Below are 18703 nucleotides of genomic sequence, written 5' to 3' on the forward strand. Positions count from 1 at the left end.
GCTGCCAGGGAGGTGCTGCTTGAGTGCTTAAGTGAGGAAAGTTCTTTGCCCTTTTGCCTTAGGGACAGGAAGCCTGTAGTTTAGCAGAAGACACTAGAGGTGTTGGATACCAAGGCACACAAATGGAAACTGGAGTGGCTCTAGGTCCATCCCAGCTTAAATTGTCACCATGAGAGCAGCTTGGCCTTGTTAAAGTGTGGAGTGTCGCTTTTGTGGGCTTGTGATGATTCCCATATGGACATCTCCTATTAATCATTATTGTGTCCTTTGCCTGATTTCACTTCTGTGGCCAGGGGGCCCTTCCTTATGGCCTTGGAATTCAGGCCTGGAGTTTCTTCTGCTCCTCTTGGTTGGTTGGTTGGGGGGTTCTGTTTGTTTTTTTTGTTTGGTTTTTTTGTTTTAGTTGGTTGGTTGGTTTGGTTTGGTTTGGTTTTGAGGTTGGTTTTAGTTTTGACTGTAGATCAGGCTGGCCTCTTAACTCTGCCTGCCTGCCTCTGTGTCCTGGGTATTTGGATTAAAGCCTTGGCTTCTGCTCCTCTTTTTCTTCCTGTTTGAAAGCCTTCTCTTCTTCCACCTGCTTTCTGAGCTGTTTCAAGGCTTTCTTGCCAACTTCATTGAGGAACGTGGTATATGGAGGCCCTTTCTAACTGTGACCCTACACCATCTGTCAGTCTGTCTTATCAGTCTGCCTGTCTCTATATAGCCCTGACTGTCCTGGAACTTCTTATGGAGGCCTCCTGAGTGTTGGGATTAGAGGTGTGCACCACCATGCGCCACACTTTTGCTAAGGTCTTTTTTCCATCGTGATTGGTTTCTATCCTCATGAGGTATTGCAAGCTGCCATGTGGATGCTGGGAATTGAACCCAGGTCCTGTGGAAGAGCACAGTGCTCGTCAACCTCGAGTCACTTCTCCAGCCCATTGGGTTTCTACCATGTCTAAGCAGAAGTCTCGTTTGTTTTTATGATTAGTTGTCTTCTGCCCCACGAATCGCATTTGCTCGTGTGGCTTGTCATCTGTTCTGCAGGTGTTCAGCTGTGATTTGAAAAGAGTTGTGCGTTAACTTCTAAGTATTCCTTGCCTTTTAGGTGATCTACAAACCTGTAGACCATGGCAGGCTGCATTCCTTAGAAAGCTGCTGGACATTGGACACTTGTGCTCTCCCTCCGAGGACACAGGAGTCACTGTCCTGGTGGCAGTTTGGAAGTTTCTCATTGGCTTCCCTTGTATGGACATTCTCTCACACATTCTTGTGCAAATATAGTAATAACCCTGGCTAGCTGGAACTGGCTGTGTAGACCTGTCTGGCCTCAACTCATAGATACCCACCTGCCTCTGCCTTTAGAGTGCTGGAACTAAAGTCATGTACCACCCTACTCAGCCAGTGGCAACATTTTGACAACATTTCTAATTGTGCCTATAATCCTGTAAATGGAACAAGGCACCTGTATTATTTGTCAGGGCTCTCTAGAGTCACAGAACTTATGGGTAGTCTCTATAAAGTAAGGTATTTGTTGGTGACTCACAGTCTGTAGTCCAACTCCCCAACAATGGTCAGCAGCAGCTGTGAATGGAAGTCCAAGGATGTAGCAGTTGCTCAGTTCCACAAGGCAAGCAGGCAAAAAGAGAGAACTTCCCTTCTTCCAATGTCCTTATGTAGGTATCCAACAGAAATTTGTCCCGGATTAAAGGTGTGCACCACCATGCCTGAATCTGGGACTTGTTTTGTCCCAGGCTGACCTTGAACTCAGAGATCTCCTTGCCTTAGTGTCATGGAATTCATAGCCACTATGCCTCAAGATCTCCATATCAAGATCCAGGTCAGAAACTTGTATCTCCCAGCCTCAAGATCAGGATCACAGGTGAACCTTCCAATTCTGGATTGTAGTTCATTCTGGATATAGTCAAGTTGACATCCAGGAATAACCACTACAGTACCTTCTCATGGTTTGTGGTTATGTTTTACTGAATGGATAGAAAAGACTCATTTTCTTTTCCTTGGGGACCAAATGGGAGGAGATTAAGAATTTTAGGTGTCCCTAGCTTTAGGAAGAACTCTAGGTGATGATTTTAGTGTGCCCAGTGAAGTCCACTGTTTGTATGTGCTCTAATTTTTATTGTCAGGGTGCCAAGCAGGGTGGTCATGAATATGTGATCTTGGCCTTTCACCTTGTGGGAAGGGAAAGCCAAAGGGAGAACCTGGGGCCTGTGCACTTTCCACTGCACTCTGGGGATGGGACTGCATTTCTAGACAAATCCCATATCTCCCTGTGCTCTGGTACCAGACTAACTGTGTTGGAATTTCTGTTCCACCAAATACCAGTGGGGCTCTGCCCCTCCATCTGTAAAGTGAAGAGTGTGGTTGTTGCTGTGGGGATTAATCCTGCAAAGCATCTTGTAAACTTCACATGCTTTCTGAATAAATAGGAAGGTTTTATTGGGTTGTCTGGACCTCCTGCCAGGCTCCTTGCTCCCTGCCAGGCTCAGTACCTAAAGGTGAGCACATGTTGCTTTGGGCTTAGATGAGGCCATAATGGATTAAAGCAGAGCTCTATGGGAGGGAGAGGGAGAGGAGAGAGAGAGAGAGAGAGAGAGAGAGAGAGAGAGAGAGAGAGAGAGAGAGAGAGAGAGAGAAAGAGAGAGAGAGGGAGAGAGAGAGAGAGTGTTTGTATAGAGAGCTTCTCTTCCTGTGTTGGTTGAGGTCCTAGGTCAAGTGGGCGATCCATATTAGCTATTAAAACAGTGACAATACTCACGTGTCCTTAAGCAAAGTCCATGACTTCACACCCAGGCATTCTGGGCTAGCCACACAGCTTTAATAATGGTGAAACATACCAAGGGATAGTCCGTGAGAAAATGGCAAGCCAGTTGTTTTGTCTTGCTACTATAAAATGGCCTGTCCAGATGCCTCCGGATGCACATGACCTTTAATAGCCATTGAGCCTTGGGTTATTTAGCTAACTCACACCTGAGGGTAAACACGCATGTGCTTAGATACTACACACTATACCCTATAACGTGAACAACCTTTGCTGTCCTTTGCCTCAGTGAAATCCCATAGGCCGCCTACCTGACTCACTCACTCCCAGGCTATTGGAGACTGTAGAGAACTTTGATTATGGTTGCTTTCCTCTGCCCACTCCTTGTCATAATCTCATATCCCAGCCTGGAGTGGATGACCTCAGGTGGCACACAGGCACTTGAGAGGGAATTAAGGTAGCAGTATGGCTCTTGGACAGGCAGGCTGCTCAGGATCTTGTCTGAGACCATTTCTGAGTATCTGCATTTTTGGAACTGAGCTGACACTGAAGGTTAACCTTTTGTTTGCTTGTTCGATAAGCAAAGGAGATAAAAGTCATAGTGTGGGGGTAAACAGACGGAAAGGGTCGAGGTTTCTCCATCGGGAGGCTGTTATGTCAGTCTGTGCAAAGTATGTAATCGTTTCATTAAGACTGGCCTAAGGCGGACTTCTGGTGCTTTCTGAAGAGGCTGCTGTGACCAGGCAGTGGTCAGTCATTGCTTTCTTAGTGTTTGGAAAAGTATGTCAGGAGTTTGTTTTTCAAGAAACCCCTCTCCCTTTTGGGGAGGGTCTATTGAAGTGCTGCCTGTGCTTAGCTTTCCAGCTAGCCGAAACTTCAACCTAACAAGAGTCTTGGTAGTCAGCAGATGAGCACTGGGTGGAAGAAAACACGTTTGAGAGTTGGTGTTGAGTACTGTCATGAACTGGGCTCTGCAGTCACATTTCTGGGGTTGCTTCCTGGCTGAAGAATTCGCAACTGTGATTTTGAGGCAATCACTAAGCCTTTCAGGGCCAGCTTTCTGATCTATAAGATGGGACAAACTAAGTCCACATCCATGGCAGCGGCTCACTGAGTTCACTAAGCAGCCTGTGGCTGGGAGGACTGCAAAGGGTTTTGTTCCCACGTCAGAATCTTCTCGTATCTCTCATGATGAGGGCAGCGGGCAAGAAAACCAGGTGTCTCAATGGCAGCACACCCTTCTGGCCCAGCACCTCCCCCCCAGCCCCAAGCTACTCTGAAATAAAGGCTGCCTGGCTTACCACTGTGGAGTATTGATTGCTTTTCATTAGTTTATCTGCCACAGTAGAGGATTAATTGTCTCTCTCTTTTTTTTTTTTTTTTTTTTTGATTCTTCAAGACCAAGACACTGCTCAACCTTAGTTAAGATGGTGCCTCAGAAGCCTGGCAGCGCTGGAGCACACTTTAAATCCCAGCAGTCACGAGGCAGAGGCAGGCAGATCTCTGAGTTTGAGGCCAGCCTGGTCTATATAAAACAGTTCCAGGGCAGCTGGGGCTACACAGAGAAACCCTATTCCTAGAAACAAACAAAACAAAAGGTGATGCCTGGGGGACCAGGAGTTCTGTTGCTTTGCTGAGAAGAGAGGAATCCTGGAACTGAGATTTAGTTAAGTTGGCTTTGTTTTGTCCCCCAACTTCTCACAAGATTTTCCTTGGCTGGGTGGTCTTGGAGCACAGGCCTGAGCATGTCACTTAGCAACAAAATAGTCAGGTAACCTCAATCGCCAGCCTCCCCTTCCACTTGCCTGCAGCTCCCACCAGAGCCTCCTGTTAGACAATTGAGTGTGGCAGAGGGAGGGACCAAAGACAGGAGAAGTTTAATCATTGAACCGAGCAGCTGGAAGTATTTAGTCCAAGCACCCACCTCCCTGCCCAAACTAGAGGCGTGCGGCACTCCGCTCAGGGAGAGCAGCGACTATACAGAAGGCTCAGCCTTTCTTGGGAACAACCAAACTCCAGGAACATGTTTGCAGTACACTTGGTGTCGTTTTACTTCACCAAGCTGAAGGAGGACCAGATCAAGAAGGTAAGGACTCTGAACCTCTCAACAGCAAAAGGGATTAAGGCACTGGAGGGGTGGGGGTGGGGTAGCTCTAGAATGTTTGCCTAGCTTCTGTGAAGTCTTGGGTTCAAGCCCCAGGATGGAAAGGAAAATGTATTTAAGAGACTTTATTGGAAAAGATACCAGGAGCCTGTACCAATGAAAGTCTCAGTGAGGAAGAGGTAGCGAGTGTCCCACATTCCTTACTGCTCCGCATCCTGGCTTTCAGTCAGAGCCTCCTGACAAATATGGGGTATTGGAAGTCTTCAGAAAGTTCCAGGAACTTTGTGCCCAATTCAGGGTCATCTAGGGGCGAGGCCACAATGAAAGTGAGTTGTTTATAAAGAATCAGAACTTATAAAAGTGCATCTGATTATTCACGTGTTTGAAATCACATAAAAGCACCAAGAGATGGGTTTATTTTATTATTTTGAGACAGGGTCTTATTATATGGACCACACTGGTCTGAAACTCCGTCTCCCAAGTGCCTAGAGTTACAATCCATTAGGCATGGCTGGCATGTAAATTTTAACACAGTTGTAATTTTTAGCATGTCCTGTTGTCCTGTTAATGGTGAGGATTTTTGACTACTTTGCCCCAGCTACAAAAATCTAGATGGGCCATTGTTGGCTGATGAGACCAGGATTCTCTCTTGGCAACTAAGATGAGCCCAGCCTGTGTCCCTGGCCACGCTCACTGGCTGCTGACAGCTGCAAGGACAAGGCATGTAGCATCTATTGACAATAGGAGTCCTCCGGGCACCTAGATTCTGCCAAAGTCACCAGGGCACTAAAAGTAAACTGAAACTGGCAGATGCCTCCTCTGACCTTCAAAATGCTTTTCAAAATTTGAAAGAGGACGTGTGGCCCCCTTGTAGCCTCCTGTGCTAGTGGGTAAACTCCCCCCCCCCCGACTGCATTCCATGAGAGGGTAGAAACTCATCCGCTTTAGCAACTGTTTCATTCTGTCATTTGTTCAACTAGATTCCCAGAACCTCCTCTGCTGACTGCTTGAGGAGTAAAGTCCTCTGTTTCAGAACTCATTGCTGTTTCTACCTGCTGGGCAGAGAGGCCAGCCCTAAAGGGAGTCTTTGAGACTGACACCTTTAATTTGCAGTCACTTTGTTTCCCTGACTCCATATAGTGGCTGGTCTTTTGTTCCAGCCTGGGATAAAGCTGAAGCATGTTTGTCCACCAGCCCAGAAACAGGCTCAAATGATGTATTCCAGAGCAGCCTTGGTCCTGGGTTGAGTTCCTCCCCTCACTGTGAAAAGCAAAAAAGTCAGATATTCCCAGAAGCCACCCTAATCAAGGGCCCAGCAGGTCCCTTGGGCTTGTGAGTCTGAGTCACATCTTGGAGGATATTCCTCCAAAGGTTGAAAACTGCTTGTCAAAAGGCAAAGCGTGTTATCTGAGTGGTAATTCAGTGGTTCCTGTCTAACAGTTTGCATACTTCTTGCTGCTGAAGTTGTCAAGGACCTTTGCTTGCCTTCAAAGATTCACTCATTAGACCCTTGCACCGGGTTTGGAAATCTCAGAATGACAAGAAGACAAAAAAGAAGGCCACTGTCGGACATTCGTTTCCAGTTCAATATATTGATGTATTTGACCTGTTGATAATATTGGGTTGAACCTGGTCATTGACTCACAGATGGTTCATTCATAAGAAAGAACAGGGTAGATGGGGCTTTCAGTGTGTGTGTGTGTGTGTGTGTGTGTGTGTGTGTGTGTTCACAGTTTAGTATAGCAACATTGCAAAAATATGGAGATGTTAACTTGAACTCACCTTTAATTTCCCCTAAGTCCCTAGCCCTCTTGTGTGCTCCGTGGGCAGCCTTGAGCTCTGCTCCTGGTGTGCTTTTATGGTTAGGTTGGCACACCTTCTGCATCAGCTCTGATATCCTATGTGTGTTTGTCTCTGTTGTCTCCATGATCAACTTCCAGTGTCTTCCTTAGGGCACATCAAGTACATGTGCCCTACGGTGTGTCACTTTCCCTCTTGTTGGTTATTAGGAAACGTTTAGAACACTCTTTCCAATGACTAAAATATTACTATATTAAAACCATGATGTCAGATTCTCTCCTGAAATTGTTTCCTGATTTAACCTAGCATACAAACCAAATCCCCTCAATGGGGGAAAAATTGCTTCAACAAACAGTGGCATGTATTTATTATTCTCCCTTCTTGGGATAGTTTTCAGAAGTGAAATCAGTAGGTCAAAGTGTGGCACCTGTTTTATCACTCAGTTTGTAGTATGAGACCTTTGGACCAAGTCCTTCGGGCCCCTTCAGGCTCCTTCCTTCTATAACTGAGCAGCCTTGAGCTTCAATGCTTGTCATCTGTCTCTCTGAAGCTTGGCAGGTCTTCTGTTGCCTTTTGGTTGAAAGACTCTAAGGAAGTGGGTTTGGGCTCTGGCCACTCACATCCTTGTGCCTGGTACATGTGTCCTGTTTACATGCCCCAAATAACCTGTCTGGACTGAAAATGGTGCTTTTTCTTCTTTTGTCCCAGCATATGTCTCAGGTTCCTCCTAACTACTTTGTATCTTTAGGAAGATACAAAGAATAACACACACACACACACACACACACACACACACACACACACACACAAGTTGACATTCTTCCATGACTAGTGCTCACTGAAAGACAAGGTGTTAGTTGATGGTTAGTTGACAGCTTACCTGTAGCCCCTGAGAAGTTCTTTGTGCTCAGGCTGAGCAGTGGGTTAGGGCTCCGTCTGGGGTCTTTGGCAGGACAGTAAAGGATCAAGCAGAGTTCCCACATAGGATGTTCCATTCTTTCTCTGCCCCAATTACTTGGGTCATGTCCTTTCTACCCAGTTTTCCCTGTATGTGCAAGTTTGTGCCAACCAATTAGTCATCAGCTGCCAAGCAGGAAGGCCTAATGAAGCGTGGCCTGTTACATCCACTGTTTTCAATTGTCCTCTTTGATGGTGGATCTCTGGTAGTTCTCTGGCCTCTCTCTGCCTCCCTCCACAGGCCTCAGAGTCAGGGGACCATTTTGCCATCTTGGGCCTCTTTACTGAGTCTTTCTGTCCTCTGAGGTCCAGCTGAAGCTTGTGCCCAGAGCAAAGGCGATGTAAGGTCTGTGCTTTGGGTACAGGAGCTTGTGGCTGTGCCTATGGAGTGAGTGTAGTAGTTTTATCCTGTTAGGCTATCAAGGCATTGATCCTTACCTGCCTCATCTTCAGCCACAGATTTGGCATTATCTGGCCACCTTAAAGGGTCATGGAGGTTGATGGGGTGATGTCCACAAAAGACTTTGAGGAATGCAACATATGTTCTCCAGGAATGTGCCTGTGGGACCCCAATAGGACAAGATGGTCTCAAGTAAATGTAGTAGGCTATTTCCTCCTGCCTATCTATAATCCATTCTCATGAGCTTGAGAATCCATACTGCCATTAGTGACTGACTGAGACACTTTACTGCCATTCCTAATGTATAATGTTACCATCAAGGGGGTGACATTCTTCACAGTGATGATTTTTATAACTTCCCATATTTTGGAGGAGTGGTCCTCTGCCTCATTCCTGGTTATTTAAATGACATCTCATGTCCATTGACAATTTGACATGATTGGTTTTTCTGTTTTGAGGACTCCATAGCCCAGGCTGACCTTGACCTCCCTGTAGAGTCAAGGATGAGCCTCCTGATCTTCCAACCCCTACCACCTATGTGCTAGAATCACAGACATGGGTCACCCACCACACTAGGCTTTGATGTGGCTTTAAAAAGTAGACTTAGTGAACCTCTGTCTTCAAAACCAAACAAAACAACCGAATTAGGATAACAGCACTACCTCACTCAGACTGTTATAGAGATTTAGAAAAATATAGCAGTTGGAAATCAAATTTTCTTCTAAGCTTCCTAGCAGCCAAAAAGCAATGTGTTTGGATACATTGGTTGGATGGGAAAAGGCCTCCGTGGTAACCCAGGCATGGCAACACATATCTGCAATCCCACTCAGGAGACAGAAGCAGGGGTATCACTAGTTTAAGATCCACCTGGACAACTTAGCAAGTCGTAGGCTACCGTGGTTTACATAGTTCTGTCGTTTGACTCTGTCTCAAACAACATAAATAACACAAAACAAAACCAGACAAAGGGAGAAGGGTAAGCACCTGACATTTGAGGTATGGCTAATCTTCACGGTGAAGAGGGAGCGTGGTACATGGTGAGGGCTAGGAATTGGAGATGAGACACTCAAGTACCCTCCCTTCCCCCTACCTGCTCCCCAACTGAAACAGAGAAAGTTTGCCCTACAGAGAAATCGACCTGCCCCATCTCCGTCTGTCATTCTGTTCTCCTGCCTCCCTGCTGGTGATGTGCAGGAACTTCAGGAGCACATAGAACAAAGCTGTCCCCAGAGTCAGGTGTGCAACTTCTCGGTAGAACTGGGAATTCACAGCCTCAGCTGGGAGAGGAAGCACCCGAGGCAGCCAAGCCTAGCCAAGCCTAGCCAAGCCTAGCCAAGCCTAGCCAAGCCTAGCCAAGCCTAGCCAAGCCTACATCTGTTCCAGGTGGACAGGTTCCTGTATCATATGCGGCTCTCAGATGAGACCCTTGTGGACATCATGGACCGGTTCCAGGCCGAGATGGAGAAAGGGCTGGGGAAGGACACCAACCCCACTGCCTCAGTGAAGATGCTGCCCACGTTCGTCAGGGCCATTCCAGATGGCTCAGGTAAGCAGGGCTTAGGCTGACTAAGACCCCCTCCCCTCCCTCCCCTCCCTTCCCATATCAGCTCCTTAGCTAATGAGTCCCCATTGCTTGCTTCTGTCCCTTTTCAACCTCTCACCTCCCTCTGCCTGAGTCCCACTAACTGACCACTTTTGGGGTCCATATCAGCGGCCCTCGGATTTCCTTCTGCCACAGCATCCTCACTCATTCTGTTTCCTCCCCTGCTGTGAGTGCCCCTTCCCCCGTTCTTGCTTCTGTGAGCACCACTTTGCTTTTCCAGGCGCAGCCCAGAGTGTCCCCATTCTAGGGTAGGGACTTGTTAGAACCCTCATCACAGTTGTGGGTGACAGTCTCCAGAAGACAGGGATTAGTTAGCACACTGTTCTGAGCACTTACCAAATATTAGCCCCTGACACCAGTGTTGAATGAATTGGTATGTGGCCTTTTTTGCTGGGCCTTTGGACCCCAGGCTAGAAACAGTGAGAACAGAAAGGACCTGAGTAAGGGCCTGAGTAGCCATCCACGGAATCTGGGCTCCAGGCCCAGCTCCAGCACACCTTAGAGACTCCAGGCAGCCATTAGACTTGCTCCTTCATCTGTCAAATGGGAGAAGGTAGCCCATCCATGTGCTGGGTATCTAACCCAGGGCCTTGGCGATGTTGGACGAGTCCCTGTCGCTAAACCCCATTCTCAACTATGTATTGGGTTATTGTTATTGTCCTGCTCTGGGGGTGAGCCCAGGAACTCTGAAGTAGTCCACCCAGGCCCAGATGATGGCCCCAACAAGTCTCCACTAGGTCCTGGGTTCTGTGTTTGCCTGAGCATAGGATCTGCCCATCTGTGGTAGCTCCTAAACATGGCCCCTAGAGACTCTGGTAACATTTTCATAGATATCATGGGTTGACACAGTGCACATTCTGCCGTGGTTCACAAAGTCATAAGTTTGAAATGGTTCTCACTTGGCTAAACTTAAGTTGTCAGCAGAGATGCATTCCTTCTGGAGACTTTGGAGGCAATTAAGGGAAGACTTGCCCTGTTCCCTTTTCATCCTCAAGCCAACAGTGAGTCTTCAGATCTTTCTCCAACTCTGGCCCCTTCCCTCACTCTTCCAAATCTGAAGGCCCCGTGATTATATCAGGCCCACTGAGATAATCTAGGCTAATCTCCCAACATAAAGGTCAACTGATTCTGATTCTGCCTGCAACCTACAACCTTGATTCACCTTTGCCATGTACCCTAATAGAGACATATGACCCAGAGATCAGGCTGTGAGCCTCTGGGGAAGGGGAGGGGCATTATTTGGCCTACCACAGTAGCTCTCTTGGAGGATCCATGAGTTCCCACCCTGCATGCCAACTTCAGTTCTGGCAAAGCCATAAGATAAAAAGGAAGTGCTGTTTTTTCTTGAGCACACAGGGCCACGGTGGAATGCTAAGGTCTCTCTGGCATGTGGTCCTCCCAGAATATTATGGGGTGATGGCTGTTGCTGGGTCTGACTGGAAGCAAGAGGCTTCCCCAGTTTCTGGGTGTCAGTGCTCAAAGCCTTAGAGCTATTGAAGGAACAAAGACTGAAGTTTGGGGTGTACTTTTGGGACCTCCAATTGGATTAACAGGAATCTGGGGACTAGTGCTTGGGTCAAAGTAGCTGGGGGAGGCATTGCATCCCTCTTCGCAGGTGGGTGCTTGTGGGTAATGTACTATCTAGAGGAACATGTGATTCAAAGAGGTGTAACCCTACCCTAAAATCTGGGCGCTGCCTCTGACACTAGAAGAAAGTGCTTCTGCGACTATGATCCTTGACAGGTTGCCCAGGGCCATCTGACACCTGAGTCATGGGGTGTGTGTGGGGTGGTGAGGAGTACCAGGTCTAAGTCCTCTAACCCATGTTGGGTGTGGCTCCAAAGCAAGGGAAAGTAACCTTGGGTAGCCTGGTGGCTGTGGGGCTGCTACAGTGAGTTAGAGATGAGACTCCTTCCCAAATTCTACAGCTTCATTCTCTTCGACCCAGGACACACCCCTCACACCACTGTCCTCTGATAACCTCTCATTCTATGATACAATGCCTTGTTATTCTGTGGCACCTAGGTTCTGGGGCCCAGGGTCTCTAATAGTCAGGTGCCCTTGGCAACCTCTAGGACCACCGTTCATGCTTCCCCATGAAGACGGGGTCTTCAAGGCCTAAGAGTGAGGGCTTTGTAGCATCTGCCTCCTTTCCGGCCACCAAGCAGTGCAAGGGTGACACCCATCTCAGATTGTAATGGTTTGATTCTTTGTTCCTACAAAGCGGGCTATCTCCTTGACCTCTGTCTCTACCCTTTGGTGGGGGTCAGGGTTGACAGACCCCAGGGCTACAGGACCTGGGTTTCATACTTGCCATGATAGAAGATTCAAATGCACCAGGGCAATTCCTAGACATGGTTCCCATGGATCTCCAGAAATTTATGTATTTGGCCTTCAGGTGCCTGCAGGAGACACTGTACTAGGAAATAGGAAAGAAGCTGAGGCCCAGGACCCAGCACTGTCTTAGGGAATGTTAGGTTTCAAATCTGGGACAAATGGCTGAGGTGCCATATTAAATGGGCTAGCCACCAAGTTTTCCAGATATCCCTTGGTCTCTACCTGTTTCAGGGCCCTCCTGGCTGACATATCCAGCCCCCTACCCTGAATTCTCCATCCCAAGGGGCTGGGGTACTCTTTCCTATATAATCCAACCATTTCGGTTATCTGCTTTCTTTGTGCCTTTGGGCCTCCAGGCTGCTGAACCTGGTTCTCCTCTCTTCCCCTCCCCCTCCCCTGTCCCTCTCCCACACTGCCCAGCTCAGAGTCAGGTTCACGCTGGACTTTCCCATTATCTACAATAAACCTTCTCTTCCTCCATCTGTAAGAGCAGCCATAGCCTTTCCTTTTCTTTTTTCATTTAGGGAAGGGAACCCTTGCTCCCCCACTTGGAAGGTTGTTTTCTTTTGTACATGTTTGTATGCATGTCACTGCACAAGTACATGAGTGTAGGTGTATTCGTACATGAATGTGGAGGTCAGAGGTCACTATCAGGGATTTCCTCATTAGCTTCTTCTTACGGAGCCTAGTGTTCACTGATTGGCTGCCAAACCTCAGGGTTTCCTCTCTGCCTCCCCAGTGATGGGACATGCACCACCATGACTGGCTTTTTATGTAGGTGCTGGGGATCAAACTCAGGTCCCTAGGATTGTGGGGCAATCCCTCACTTTACCTATAGCCCTCCCAGTAGCCTCACAGAGGAAGGCTATTGTCTTAATAATTGCTGTGAAAAGCTCTCCTTACCATGTTCTCTTGTCCTGCCTAGGCAGGGCCTCCCTCCCCCAGGGTCCAGGAAGTCATTTGTTAGAGTCTCAGCACGTGGAAGGTGGAAGGGATCATACCACATGGTTTCCGTGAAATGACATCTTGAGTCAGTCACACCAGTGAGCTGAGCAAAGTGTTATGTTTGCACAGTGATAAGGATGTGCTGAGGGATAGAGGGAGGAACTAACACTAACCAGTTTTCAGCTTTTCAGCTTGCTACCTTGCATCCCGCTGATGGGAGGCCTTCTTCAAAACTCTCAATCAGATTTGCCCTTGCCTTTCTTCCTTCAACTCTCTGAGGCTTCTGCTCACCTTCTGTGACTCAATCCTACACACACACACACACACACACACACACACTCAGGCACTCTCTCCTCTCTCTGCCTGGCTGCCTACTCCCTCTGTGGGAAACTGGAGGGCTCTCTCACCTTTCATGTGGAACCCGACTCTCATTCCCCACCCCTACCTCCTAAGCTTCCCAAGTGGAGCGTTTGTCTGATTTTTGCATTGTACTTCTGATAAACTCCTCAGGGTGCTCACACCTCCTCAGGGGGCTTACACCTCCTCAGGGTGCTCACACCTCCTCAGGGTGCTCACACTTCCTCAGGGGGCTCACATCTCCTCAGGGGCTCACATCTCCTCAGGGGCTCACACCTCCTCAGGGGGCTCACACCTCCTCAGGGTGCTCACACCTCCTGGGGGCTCACACCTCCTCAGGGGGCTCATACCTCCTCAGGGGCTCACACCTCCTCAGGGGGCTCACATCTCCTCAGGGGCTCACATCTCCTCAGGGGCTCACACCTCCTCAGGGTGCTCACACCTCCTGGGGGCTCACACCTCCTCAGGGGGCTCACACCTCCTCAGGGGGCTCACATCTCCTCAGGGGGCTCATACCTCCTCAGGGGGGCTCACACCTCCTCAGGGTGCTCACACCTCCTCAGGGGGCTCACACCTCCTCAGGGGGCTCACACCTCCTCAGGGGGCTCACACCCTGTCACCCTGGCCTCCCCAGCACCTGGCAGTGATTATGGAGTAGGTGCTTCGTGATTGTTTGCATGACTTCCTCTCCAGAATAACCAGAGTGAACACCCATTGCTGAGGGTGATAAGTGTATAGGATTTTGTGCCTGGATTCCTTGGCCCAGGAACAAACCTTAAGCCACTCCCTCGGAATCTAGGGAGATAATCTTTGCTTGCTTCCGCTGAAGTAAAACTCCTGCTAGCTGGGTCTATAAATGATTGACATCTCAGCTAGCCCAGGGCATGTTCAGGAATGCAGAGTTCCAGGCCCTTCCACCGACTCAGTTTGCTAGTTTGCACAGCACGCATCAGCTTCTAACTCTCGAATTGCCAGTCTAGAGAAGCCTCTGGAGCATTGTCCCGGCATGTTTGTTGTGTGGGAATGGAGGCACACCAGATCTCATGGAAATCCTAAAGAAGGGGACCTCTGTGCACTCAGCTTTGGGAGAGCCGGGCCCTGGGACTCCTCCCCGTGTCTTTTGCTTTTGCTGTCTGCTGGAGATGTCCTCGGGCATCTTGCATGGTTCACTAGCAGCAATAGACTGTCCAGCTGACCCCCGTATACTGCAGGCTGAGGTTGCCATGCTGTGACATCAGTCCCTGCTATCTGAGTTGGAAGGCATGGGATTTCTTTTCTGTGTGCACACCAGGCTGATGAAACAACCCTACAGGCACAGACAGTTCTTTATAAACAGGCCTAGTGTTAGGAGGTGAACTCATACATGTGACTGACATCACAGGCACTGGCGAGGGTCCTGTATAGGTGTCATTGGCATGTGGTACCTCCTCCGTTATATGCACCATTCTGTGTCTCCTTTTGTAGCATCCTTCTTGGGCTACTGAGCAGGACCATCTGCTCCTGTTAGAGAGACTGTGTACCCCTACCCCTAAATTAAGCATCCTGTGTCCTTGGCATCCTAACATCAACCATGTGGTCCCTGCTGCCCTCCCCTCTGGGACTGTTTCCCTCCGTTCCCTTCGAGGACTGGGGCTTGTGGGAGGTTGGGTTCTCTTTGCTGCACCCCTCTCTGGCTCATGCCTTTATCTGAGTTTTTCTAGTGGTTGGTATAACAGCTTTCTTCTTAGATACAGCATCCATCTTGAGGCTCATTCTCAGACCCCACCTCCTGCTCACAAAGAAGGATCACATGTGCCTTGTTCCAGTGAGCTTGCTCATTCTCTCCAGCATGACCAAGTAGAGCAGAATCAGGCAGACTCAGGCTCACATTCCAATTCCGCCCACTATTGTATGAAGCTGCCTGAAGACTGTACCCCCCAACCCTCAGGCTAGTGGGATGAAGACACGAGTCCATAGGGAGCTGTGGTGTTGGACAGCGCTTGCTGTATATCTGGCTTTTTACCACAGGAGAATCTTCACAGGATGACTGTTTTCCTTTCTTGTAGAAAAAGGGGAATTCCTTTCCCTAGATCTCGGAGGATCCAAGTTTCGGGTCTTGAAGGTGCAAGTCTCAGAAGAGGGCAAGCAAAATGTTCAGATGGACAGCCAGTTCTACCCGATGCCCAATGAAATCACCCGTGGGAATGGCACGGAGGTACTGGCAGGAGGGATAGGCCTGGGTACTAGCCAGGAGAGGCGGCACCTAAACTGTGCCCGTGTTCTCTCTGGCAGCTCTTTGACTACGTCGCTGACTGTCTGGCAGATTTCATGAAGACCAAAGATCTGACGCATAAGAAGCTGCCTCTAGGTTTCACCTTTTCATTTCCCTGCAGACAGAATAAGCTGGAGGAGGTAAGATGGGAGGGGAGAACATGGGGAACGCTTGCTGAAAGCAGCACGAAATTCCAGTCTGTTGGTCGTTCTGCTAATGTGAGACAGAACGGGGTGACGCAGGCCCATGATTTCTGTGCCTAACATACACAGCCCGAAGGGGTGGGATGCTTTAGGTTGTTTTCAGGAGGCTTTCTGGGCCCTAAGTGAACATCTCAAGGCTGCAGGAGATGCAGTGCTGGCCTCAGAGTCACACATATCTCCCTGCCTCTGCCTCCTGGTACCTAAAGGGGGAAGACATTTTGGGTTTCCTGTCTGCTGAAGCCTATGAAGGCAGAAGTGGCCTGTGGTGGCCTCACGGTGGCAGTGTGGCACAAAAAAACCAACTGTGGGTCTGACCATGGGTTCAGTGGTGGGTCTGATTGGAGCTCCTGGAGTATTTTCCTATCTATTTCTTCATTCATAACTTAGAGGGCTAGAAGAGGGGTATCTGAGGAGTTTGTGGGCTTGGGCTTAGCTGCTCCCACTGGGTGGATGGACCTGGGCAATTCTGTTAATCTCCAACTTCTCATCTGGAAAAAATAAAAATAAAATAAAAGCTTGTAATTCCTTGTGAATTCACATGAGAAATGCCATTTGTAAGCGACAAATGCTCATTCAACTTGAGAGTTATTTTTCCAAGTTGAAATTAAGTTCTTCAGGAAGTCCCTATAAGGTAGCACCACGCTAGTTCTGGGAGACCCACAACTTGTGCATTCTATGCACACAGTAGTATACACACAGGGTAGGAGAGGAGGGGTTATTCTCTTATCAGCTCTCTGTGCAGCTGGAGGTGGGGAGGGGAGGTGTGCAAGTGTGTTTGTGTGGGTTCTATTATATGAATAAAAAACTCTCTGCTCCTGTGTGTTGTGAGTCAGAATTCCAGCTCTTTAGCATTTGTGCTTTTGGTGACTGAAATACAGTGTAAAGAAAGGTGCTTCTGTTACTAAAATGTTCCCCCAAGACAACATTTAAAAAACAAAACCTTGTAAAAGATGGAATCAACCCAAATGTCTCTTAGCTGATGAGAAGATTAAGAAAGGGCACCTCTGTCCAGTGGAATACTATTCAGCCATCAAAAGGAAGACATTCTGTCATGTGTGGGACTGTTCAGGATTACTAAATCCAGTGAAATAAGTCAGGCACAGAGGACAAATTACACACATCTCACTTTGTTCTTGTTGTTTTTGTTTTATTTTCTTGAGACAGGGTTTCTCTGTGTTGTAGCCCCGGCTGTCCTGAAACTCACTCTGTAGACCAGGCTAGCTTACAGACATCTACCTGCCTCTGCCTCCCGAGTCTTACATCTTTTTGAAATCTAGATGAGTATCATTACAAAAAAAGCCCATAGCTGTTTGTGAAGGTTGCCCCGATTGGATCATGCACTGAACTCGCCTTCCATGTCCCTTAAATCTGTGCAATCGTCATGTATCAATTAGAAACAAAATTAAACCCTGAAGAATCAGAGAGATTGAACAGAGAGAGGAGAGCTTATCCCCACCCCATCCCTACCCCCACCCCCATGGGGCTCAGAGCCAGGGCTGTCTGCCTGTTGTGGCATAGCCTGAACCTCTGTCTGTATGCTGACCAGAAGCATCCTCACAGGGCTTCTTGCTTTCGTGGACCAAGAAGTTCAAGGCCCGGGGAGTTCAGGACACAGATGTGGTAAGCCGCTTGGCCACCGCCATGAAAAAGCACAAGGTAAGAGGTTTACCTTGGTGTGAAGCCTCTCAGTCCTTGACCCTTGGGCTTGGAGGTACAGAACCTGGAGGGGGTCCCCTTTGTAGTGAAGATGAGCACAGGCCTTCTGGAGATCCACAAAAGGTGATCCACAACCCTTTGTGCCTGGGTCCCCAGACATTATAACCTGCCTTGGTTGGAAGGTTGACTTGAGCTATGGCTGTGTTTAAGCCCCACCTTGCCTCCTCTTTAGACTGGGGTTTAGTGGTGGAAATCAGATGCATGTGCTTTGGGGGCAACTCATCCTTAACCAACCAACCAACCAACCAACCAACCAACCAACCAACCAACCAACCAACCAACACACAGATACCAAAGAACCTGAAGAACACTGTTCATAGCTCTCTAGCTTTCTATGATTGCTTTTTTGAACAATACTTTACAATCATTTCTATAGCAACAAAAGTAAAAGAGAGAAAATCCCAAACACTGAAAAGCTACACTGTGTATTACCTGAAGGGAACAGGAGCTGTTCCTTCCATTCTTGGCTGAGCTGGTGAATGCACCTCTAGAATGGGGGCTGGGCTACCAATTGGAGCTCTGATCCCCTAACCCCAAAGGAAGACTTTGCTGTGTCACCTTCCAATCCTTTCTTCTCACTTAAAACAGTCCTCCAGGACTGAGGAAACCTTAATATAATGACTAGACAGAATAGGAAACCTATGTCAGAGAGATGGGTTTTGGTGGAAGCCATGCTTGCTGCTTGGCAGGGCCCCATGGACCAGGACTGACATATTTTCTCTTATAAATAACCATTATTCCCAGGACAGACATGTTTTCTATTATCTCCCTCAGAGGTAGATCCAGGGGCTGCCCATATAGCTCCTTTCACAGCAGTCATTCCCTCAATGGAGAAGCACAAACAGCCCCCTCCTCCCCTAGACTCTGAACCTTAACAAAAATCTGTGTCTTGCAGGCAGTGTCTAGTGCTATTCACTATTTGGGGGTGGTGGGAGATCCCATCACTGATACCCCTGAGGTCTTCTGTTCACCAGGACCTGGACGTGGACATCCTGGCCTTGGTTAATGACACTGTGGGGACCATGATGACTTGTGCTTATGATGATCCCAACTGCGAAGTCGGTGTTATCATTGGTAACTCAGTGGACTTGGAGGCGGGAGGGGGCGAGGTTGAGGCTGAGTCTGAGTAAAATTTAAATAAATATGAAGGGTGCTGCCACTTTTCTAAAGAGCAACACAGGGAGATGAGAAATCTGAATCTACATCTTCCTCCCATCCTCCCCTCCCTCCCTTCATCCATCCATTCTCCTCTCCCTTTATCCTCATTCATCT

The 18703-nt window shown here is 48.3% G+C and overlaps 1 protein-coding gene across 1 annotated transcript in view; it reads left to right on the plus strand.

Moving 5' to 3' along the window:
* Window positions 1–4781: 4781 nt before the first annotated feature.
* HKDC1 (hexokinase domain containing 1) overlaps window positions 4782–18703 on the plus strand; it is a gene marked incomplete at its 5' end in the record, with an annotated part of 37028 nt that continues 23106 nt past the window's right edge. Inside the window, 6 exons of the mRNA XM_080938196.1 lie at window positions 4782–4844; window positions 9403–9565; window positions 15307–15455; window positions 15533–15652; window positions 17276–17371; window positions 18406–18505. Coding sequence (XP_080794322.1) covers window positions 4782–4844; window positions 9403–9565; window positions 15307–15455; window positions 15533–15652; window positions 17276–17371; window positions 18406–18505 — 691 coding nt within the window. The remainder of the gene's footprint in view (window positions 4845–9402; window positions 9566–15306; window positions 15456–15532; window positions 15653–17275; window positions 17372–18405; window positions 18506–18703) is intronic.

The sequence above is a fragment of the Micromys minutus genome (genome assembly GCF_963924665.1).
Source record: "Micromys minutus genome assembly, chromosome: 25".
NCBI lineage: Eukaryota > Metazoa > Chordata > Mammalia > Rodentia > Muridae > Micromys > Micromys minutus.